Source organism: Thamnophis elegans, chromosome 13 (genome assembly GCF_009769535.1).
Source record: "Thamnophis elegans isolate rThaEle1 chromosome 13, rThaEle1.pri, whole genome shotgun sequence".
Classification (NCBI taxonomy): Eukaryota; Metazoa; Chordata; class Lepidosauria; order Squamata; family Colubridae; genus Thamnophis; species Thamnophis elegans.
Window position 1 is genome coordinate 11,589,388 of NC_045553.1, and position 9,432 is coordinate 11,598,819.

A 9,432-nucleotide genomic window follows, 5' to 3' on the forward strand; every position below is an offset into this window, starting at 1 on the left:
ATGTATGTTGCTCAGTGGGAAATTTGTCCAGGGAGTTTTGTCTCATTTTATAACTTTTCTTCCCCCCATTGGTTAAGCTTATCACTGCAATTATTCAATTAGTCACATGGTTGTTAAGTAAATGTGGCTTCCCCATTGACTTTGCTTGTCAGAAGGTTGCAAAAGGGGATCATGTGACCCGCGATGTTGTGACGTCATAAATATGAACCAGTTGTCAAGCGGCTGCCCTTTGATCACATAGCCTTAGTAAGGCCACCCTTGGAATCCTGCACCCAGTTTTGGTCACCAGGATGTAAAAAGGTTGTGGAGACTCTAGAAAGAGTGCAGAGAAGAACAACCAAGAGGATTAGGAGACGGGAGTCTAAAACATATGAAGAACGGTTGCAGGAACTGGGTATGTCCGGTTTAATGAAAAGAAGGACTAGGGGAGACAGGATAGCAGTCTTCCACTATCTCAGAGGCTGCCACAAAGAAGAGGGAATCAAACTATTCTGCAAAGCACCCGAAGGCCAGACAAGGAATAATAATGGATGGAAACTCAACAAGGAGAGATTCAACCTGGAAATATTCTCCATTTCATATATTCTATTCTATTCTATTCTATTCTATTCCATTCCATTCCATTCTCCATTCCATATTTTCTATTCTATTCCATTCCATTCGATTCTATTCCATTCGATTCCATTCTCCATTTCACATTTTCTATTCTATTCTATTCTATTCTATTCTATTCTATTCTATTCTATTCCATTCCATTCTCCATTCCATTCCATTCCATTCCATTCTCCATTTCATATTTTCTATTCTATTCCATTCCATTCCATTCCATTCTCCATTCCATTCCATATTTTCTATTCTATTCCATTCCATTCCATTCCATTCTCCATTCCATATTTCCTATTCTATTCTAACCATGGGGATTCTGTAAGGGTTGTAGGCTTGAAAAGCGATCCTAAGTCACTTTTTTCAGGGCCGTTGTAACTTCGAACAGTCACTAAACAAACTGTTGTAATGCAAGGACTTCCCATACAGAGCAGAGATTCCTCTTCTCCTTCTAGTGAACCAGATGCCTTTCTTTTCTTTTCTTTTTTTCATTGGAAACCGCATAAACAGGAGGGGAATATTTATGGTGTTGCTATGGAGCTATGGAAAGCCTGCGAAGAGAAGGAGACTCTTTCTGGCCTTAGAGGGCTACGCTTATAGTAAGAGACAGAAAGGGAATGGCCCAGCAGTATCCAGGGTGACAGCTCTGCTGGCCATCCACGATTTATCTTCCGATAGAGGACCAGGTCTTTTTAATTTTCATCTTGATTGTCTCAAGCAGGCAACATCTGCATGGCCATTCACGGCCGTGAAGGGCTTGATATTGAAATGAAAATCGAGCTGAACTTGACCGTGGCTCTTGGCTGATGCTGTACCCAGCTTCCCTTTGCAGTCAGAAACGTTTCAAATAAAGGGTTCAGAGATACATCCATCCCAAAGTTGTGACCTCCTGTTCCCATCATGTTATGAGCAATGGCTACAGCATGGATCAAAGAGGGCCAGCTTGAATGTGTCCCCAAGCCGGGTGTTGTATTCCCATCTCCAAATCTTCCCAAATGACACCCTGGAAATGGAATGAAAGGAGGGAGGGAGGGAAAGGAAGAGAGAGATATAAAAAAGGAAGGAAGGAGAGAGAAAGAAATAGGAGGAGAGGGAAGAAGGAAGGAAAGAAGGAAAGAGAGATAAGGAAGGAAATAAAAAGAGAGGAGGAGAAAGGAAGGAGAGAGGAAGGAAGGAAGGAAGGAAGGAAGGAAGGAAGGAAGGAAGGAAAGAAGGAAGGAAGGAGGAAGTAATGAGAGAGAGAGGGACCATGAAAGAAAGGAAAGGAAGGAAAGAGAGAGAGAGAAGGAAGGAAGGAAAAAGAGGGGAGGAGGAAGGAAAGATGGGAGGAGAAAGAAATATGAAGGAGAGGGAAGAAGGAAGGTAGGGAAGGAAGGAAGAAAAAAGAGAGAAGGAAGGAAGGAAGAGAGGGGAGAAGGAAGGAAGGAAAATGAGGAAGGAAGGAAGGAAGGAGAAAATAATGGGAGGGAGAGGGGAAGAAGGAAGGAAGGTAGGGAAGGAAGGAAGAAAAAGAGAGAAGGAAGGAAAGAGAGGGGAGGAGGAAGGGAGGTGAAAGTAATGGGAGGGAGAGGGAAGATGGAAGGAAGGGAAGGAAGAAAGAAAAGAGAGAGAGAAAAGGAAGGAAGGAAAAAGAGAGAAGGTGGAAGAAAGAAGGAGAAATTAATGAGAGGGAGGGGGAAGAAGGAAGGAAGGTGGGGACAGAAGGAAGGAAAAAGAGAGAGAGAATAAAGGAAAAAGAGAGGGGAGGAGAAAGGAGGGAAGGAGAGAGGAAGGAAAGAGACTTCTTCCAAAAAAATGTTGACATAAATTTTAGGGAAATCCATGGGAAAGCATCCCTGGAGGAGAAGGAGGAGGAGAAGTAGAGCAGGGGGTGGTTTTCAATGGGAAAAAGTCTCCAAGTCATTGTCTAATTGGATAATTGCTTGAGAGTTGGATAGCTTTGTTCCGGGAAAAGGCTAAACGCCCAGCTTCCATGAAGGCCACGGAGTTTGGAGGTCAAAGCACCTCATTCCTGCCACCATATCTTTGGCGCCTCTGTTCCATGCAAATCAGCTGAACTGGGCAGAGTAGGTGCCAATCAAGGTGGATGCCTGCCCACTGATCCCCTTAGCTGCAAGCCTCGGAACTGTATTTCTGCAATAATGATGTAAGGCATTCGTCTTCTTCCTCCGGCAACTCTGACAACTGCCTGTGGCTTTTTCCTTCAGGGAGCTGTCACTTGGTAATTAAGGAGCCCAAGGTGACTTCTCTCCTCACTGCACCCAAGGATCACAAGAATTGCAGAAGTGAAGAGCTCTCCTTCCCTCCCCCCTCCCCCCAGCATCAATTGCTTTAGGATTCAGGGTTGTGATAGTCTAGTCAGGATGGGGAGCAGCTGTGATTTTGTGTTTGTATGTGGGTCTCTTCCTGTACACATTGCACGGAGCACAGATGAAAACATGTTCATTGTTGGTAGACTAGGAGAAGTGGGTTGATAGGATAGGATAGGATAGGATAGGATAGGATAGAAATACGAAAACATAGACTAGAGACTAGACTAGAGACTAGACTAGAGTAGAATAGAATAGAATTGGAATGGAATGGAATAGAATAGAATAGAATAGGATTGGATTGGATTGGATTGGAATGGATTGGAATGGAATGGAAGAAAAGAGAATGTGAGAGGAGGAGGAGGTGGGGAAGAAGAGGGAGGATAAGAATGAGAAAAGTAGAAGCAAAAGGAATGTTTTGGAATGGATTGGAATGGAAATAGAATAGAGTAAAGTAGAATAGAATAGAAATATGAAAACATATAGAATAGAATAGAATAGAATAGAATAGAATATGGAATGGAATGGAATAGGATACAGCAGGGTAGGGTAGGGTAGGATAGGATAGAATTAAAATTAAAATAAGAAAAGAATATGGGACAGAGAATAGAAATAGAATAGAATATAGAATAGAATAGGAATTGGAATTGGAATGGAATGGAATAGAATAGGTATTAGAATGGAATGGAATATATAGAAAATAGAACAGAATAGGAATAGAAGAGAAGAGAATGGGGAAGGAGGAGGGGGGAGGAGGAGGGGAAGAAGAGTGAGGATAAGAATGAGAAAAGTAGAAGCAAAAGGAATGTTTTGGAATGGAGTGGAGTGGAGTGGAGTGGAGAATAGTAGAGTAGAATAGAATAGAATTCTTTATTGGCCAAGTGTGCATAAGCTTTCATTGTACATAAAAGACATAGGTGATAAATAAATCATGATAATAATCATCATAAATACATTCATCATGAGATACAACGCATTGATAGTCAGAGGATACTAAATAAGCAATCAAAAACAATACTAGGAAACTAAATAAAACAATATAAATCATAAAGATACAAGCAACAAGATTATAGTCGTATGTAGAAAAGGAGCTAGGTAATAGGAAGGATGAGACTAATAATAATAATACAGAAGGCAGAATATCTCCATAATTCCTGTCTGCTCTAAATTGTAGAACGTGGATTGGTGGAGAACATCAAAAGAAGAATTTATTGGCTCCCATTCTCAAACTCCATAGATGTATGCAGTAACTTCTAATGGTTTAACAGATTAACAGAGTTGGAAGGGACCTTGTAGGTCATCTAGTCCAACCCCCTGCCCAAGCAGGAGACCCTACACCATTTTTGATAGATGGCAGCTTGAGGACTTTGTTTCAAAAGCAGAGTCTGTCCAGTGGGCTTCTGGAGAGTTAAGGGATGAAACAGGATCTTTAGTTTCAAACTCATAAAAAGAGAAAGTCACTGGATGAGAATTACCTGTAGTGTCATCTTAAACATCTTCCTCTATCGCTGTGCTTGTCTTCTGGAACCACCTAATCCCCAGAGATCCATCTGCCTCCCTCCCCTGAAAATGTTTTTTTTTTAAGTCATTAAAATCTCGGCTGTTTTCATTCAGTATATTGTTTAATATCTCCACTATTTTTTTTTCATGGCTTGAATGGATCAACCAAGTGCTTTCAAGTTAATGTTTGATCTATAAATGTGAGTTTAGAGTGAAAAATAACTACAAAATGAGAAGGCATCTCGTGAGTTTCTTGGAACAAATTATGATATTTCAGTTTGGTTATCTGTCCCTGTTGCACGACCGATCCCTGATTCTCCCACTATACATAATAGATTTCTTTCATAAATACCTAACAATAAAATGGAGATATTAAGAAAACTTGGCTGTTCTCCCAGATCTTCAGCAAGCTGATATGTGAACATCCCTGTAGGATGTTTTGATTGTTATATAGACAATCTGGAGACCTATGATCTACCTCTTAATTTATTTATTTTTAAATAAAATAAAGCCACTCTAGGGATGAAGTGGCTCAGTGGCTAAGATGCCGAGCTTGTCGATCAGAAAAGTCAGCAGTTCGGCAGTTCGAATCCCTAGCACTGCGTAACAGAGTCAGCTCTGGTGACTTGTCCCAGCTTCTGCCAACCTAGCAGTTCGAAAGCATATAAAGAATGCAAGTGGAAAAATAGGAGCCACCTTTGGTGGGAAGGGAACAGCGTTCTGTGCGCCTTTGGCGTTGAGTCATGCCGATCACATGTCTATATAGACATCTTCGGACAGCGCTGGCTCTTTGGCTTTGAAACGGGGATGAGCACCACCCCTTAGAGTCTGGAACAACTAGCACATATGTGCAAAGGGAACCGTTACCTTTACCTTTAAGCCACAAAAAATCCAAAAAGCTGGTTAGCCTCAAAAGTCACTAACTATTGTCCAAATGAATAAATAACCCATCTCAATTATTTTATAGGGTGGAGCCAGCCCTGACACGAATTAAAGAGGACCGCAAACGGATTGTCTTACCTGCTATAGACAACATTAAGTACAATACTTTTGAAGTGCAACAATATGCCAACGCTGCCCATGGCTACAATTGGGGCCTTTGGTGCATGTACATCATCCCACCACAGGACTGGCTGGACAGAGGAGATGAATCCGCACCAATCAGGTGACTCCCCGCAAAAAAGGGATAGTTTGGTGGCCGTTTCTGGGTGCTTCTCAAAACTAGGGTCTGTGAGAAATGATGTGGTGGGTCATGGAAATGAAGTAGCCCTCAAGGTCATCCGTCTTTCTGAGCTTGACTTTTGGTTGGCCTTAAACCAAGTAGCCCCAGTTGGGTTCTCACATAAATCTGAGCTTAACTATTGGTTGGCCTTAAACCAAGTGACCCCAGTTGGGTTCTAACATGATTCTGAGCTTGACTACTGGTTGGCCTTAAACCAAGTGGCCTTGTTGAGTTCAGCCATCATTCTGAGCTTAACTACTGGTTGGCCTTAAACCAAGTGGCCCTGTTGAGTTCAGCCATCATCCTGAGCTTAATTATTGGTTGGCCTTAAACCAAGTGGCCCCAGTTGGGTTCTCACATAAATCTGAGCTTAACTACTGGTTGGCCTTAAACCAAGTGGCCCTGTTGAGTTCAGCCATCATTCTGAGCTTAAATATTGGTTGGCCTTAAACCAAGTGACCCTGTTGAGTTCAGCCATCATTCTGAGTTTAACTATTGGTTGGCCTTAAACCAAGTGACCCCAGTTGGGTTCTAACATGATTCTGAGCTTGACTACTGGTTGGCCTTAAACCAAGTGGCCATGTTGAGTTCAGCCATCATTCTGAGCTTAATTATTGGTTGGCCTTAAACCAAGTGGCCCCAGTTGGGTTCTCACATAAATCTGAGCTTAGCTACTGGTTGGCCTTAAACCAAGTGCCCCTGTTGAGTTCAGCCGTCATTCTGAGCTTAATTATTGGTTGGCCTTAAACCAAGTGGCCCCAGTTGGGTTCTCACATAAATCTGAGCTTAACTACTGGTTGGCCTTAAACCAAGTAGCCCTGTTGAGTTCAGCCATCATTCTGAGCTTAATTATTGGTTGGCCTTAAACCAAGTGACCCTGTTGAGTTCAGCCATCATTCTGAGTTTAACTATTGTTTGGCCTTAAACCAAGTGACCCCAGTTGGGTTCTAACATGATTCTGAGCTTGACTACTGGTTGGCCTTAAACCAAGTAGCCCCAGTTGGGTTCTCACATAATTCTGAACTTGACTACTGGTTGGCCTTAAACCAAGCAGCCCTGTTGAGTTCAGCCATCATTCTGAGCTTAATTATTGGTTGGCCTTAAACCAAGTGGCCCCAGTTGGGTTCTCACATAAATCTGAGCTTAGCTACTGGTTGGCCTTAAACCAAGTGGTCCTGTTGAGTTCAGCCATCATTCTGAGCTTAATTATTGGTTGGCCTTAAACCAAGTGGCCCTGTTGAGTTCAGCCATCATTCTGAGCTTAATTATTGGTGGCCTTAAACCAAGTGGCCCCAGTTGGGTTCTCACATAATTCTGAACTTGACTACTGGTTGGCCTTAAACCAAGTGGCCCTGTTGAGTTCAGCCATCATTCTGAGCTTAACTATTGGTTGGCCTTAAACCAAGTGGCCCCAGTTGGGTTCTCACATAAATCTGAGCTTAACTACTGGTTGGCCTTAAACCAAGTGGCCCTATTGAGTTCAGGCATTGTTATGAACTTAATTATTGGTTGGCCTTAAACCAAGTGGGCCCAGTTGGGTTCTAACATAATTCTGAACTTGACTACTGGTTGGCCTTAAACCAAGCGGCCCTGTTGAGTTCGGGCATCATTCTAATCTTGCTTTTTTTCTGTTCGCCTAAAATGAAGTGGTCCAGTTGGGTTCTGCCATTATTCTTAGCTTGACCTTTGATTAACCATGGAAGCTTTTCCCATTTGGAAGATGGAGAAAGTCAACAATGGGTTGAGAGATGATGCTATATTGGTGGGGTTAATTCATATGGAGGTGTCTTGGGTTATCCATCTTTTCCCCTTTACTATTATTCAAGGTCTGGAGTTTTGGGAGTTTTGCTTTGTTTATCATAAGTATGTCATGCCCATTTTAGGCCACCCTTATAGCAGGGGTTTCCAAACTTCTCAATTTTAAGACTACCGGCTTCTGGGGAATTCTGGGTGTTGAAGTCCACAAGTCTTAAAAGTTGCCAAGTTTGGAGACACCCAGCCTAGAAATTATCTGACTCTCTTCCTCCAAATGTAAGACAGCTCCACTGCTGATTTTTCTCTCCTTTTTACCATTCAAATTTAGTGATGGGCATGGAAAATTTTAGGAGGGCCACCCATGACCCTCAAACTAGAGAGAAAGGAAATTAATCTCATAGGAAACTGATTGTTTTTCCATGCACTTGCGTTGAGGTGCTTTCATAACACAATCACAGAATCACACAATAACAGAATAACAGAATAACAGAAGAGTTGGAAGGGACCTTGGAGATCTTCCAGTCCAACCCTCTGCTCAAGTAGGATACCCTCTACCCGTGTTGGCGAACCTATTGCACGCATGCCACAGATGGCACACTGAGCCCTCTCTGTGGGCACCCGAGCCATCAGCCAACGCCCCCCCACACCTCCCGCTGGCCATCTGATTTTTGGGTGTCTGCCATGCATGCGGGAGAGGCGCATGCACGCGTGGGGAGTAGGGGGTCATGCATGCATGCACAAGCGAGAGGGGGTGCAGCACACACCCCCGTAGCCTGTTTTTGTTCCCAGGAGGTTTCAGGGAGGCCTGCTTGGCCCAAAATGAAGTGTGGGGGTGTGGCACCCCCCCTCCCTGTGGCCCATTTTTGATCTCAGGAGGCTTCAGGGAGGCCCAAAATGGAGCAGGGGGGGTTCACGCATGTGCAGGGGTTGCACACATAAATGGGGGACAGGGGGCACGTGGGGGGTCATGCATGCATGCGCAGGCAGATGAGGTGCATTGCATTGTGGGTGTGAGCACACTCATGTGCGCTGTTGAGCGCACATGTGCTCTTTCGGCACGCAAGGGGGAAAAGGTTAGCCATCATGGTCCTATGCCATTTCAGACAAATGATTGCCATATCTCTTCTTTTAAAACCTTCAACAACATTTGGAGGCAAACAGCTGCGCGGATTCATTGCTCGGCGTGTCAAGAAATTCCTCCTTAGTTCTAGGTTGGATCTCTCCTTCAGGTGTTTCCATCCACAGCATCTTCTCCTACTCAGAGGCCATCCGAGTGATCATTGCAGGAAGAGCCCCTGCTGTAACTCTCTGTCTCCTCTCAACCTTTCGTTTTTCTTTCCCCTGTCCTGTGGTTTTATGGTTCAGGGATACGAAGATGACTTATCCTAGATTTCAGAAAGCATTGTTTACAGCGAGGGGTGTGTGTGTGTGTAAATGAAGCCAAAAATCCATTTAGATCCCTTGATAACCTCCTCCAGTTTTCTCCACTGCTCTATCTAGGGCAGGTTTTCCATCCGTAAGGGGGCCTGTTTTGTTTCCCCCTTTCTCAAAGCCGCTAGCTCCCCCACCCCCTTCAACCTGGCACATCTTCCTAAAGGATGCAAATAATACCCTTAGTTCTCCCTTTCCTCTTATCTCTGCCAAACAGAGGGACCCAAATGGCATTTGGTGAACTTTATTTACCAACCAGCGGTCCTCGGTCCTTATCAGCTACCCTCCTGGCTCCTTGTGACCCTCGGTATGTAGGCAAGGAATAGCTCAGGAAGTCTTAATGTTCCTTGATAAACCTTCACCTGCGGTATCTCCCCACCGCACCCCACCCTTTCAAAATGCAGGCTGTTATTTTGTGGCACTGATTTGCATTCTCTCTCTTTTTGTTACCAATGCCAGCAATTGGGGAAGGGAGAGGTGAGATGTTGGGCAGCGGTTGAGGGGGAAGCTACTTTTAGTTGAGATGCTTCTCCCTGTTGTGGCCCACCAGCATCTAGAGGAGCTTTCAGCAGATTTGGACAGTGAGGAGGTTGGGGAGGAACACGGCCGAGT

At 43.9% G+C, this 9,432-nt stretch overlaps 1 protein-coding gene across 1 annotated transcript in view; it reads left to right on the forward strand.

Moving 5' to 3' along the window:
* Nucleotides 1–9,432, forward strand: part of GALNT9 (polypeptide N-acetylgalactosaminyltransferase 9) — a 137,742-nt gene that overhangs the window by 70,346 nt on the left and 57,964 nt on the right. The window contains exon 5 of the mRNA XM_032229916.1: nt 5,380–5,577. Coding sequence (XP_032085807.1) covers nt 5,380–5,577 — 198 coding nt within the window. The remainder of the gene's footprint in view (nt 1–5,379; nt 5,578–9,432) is intronic.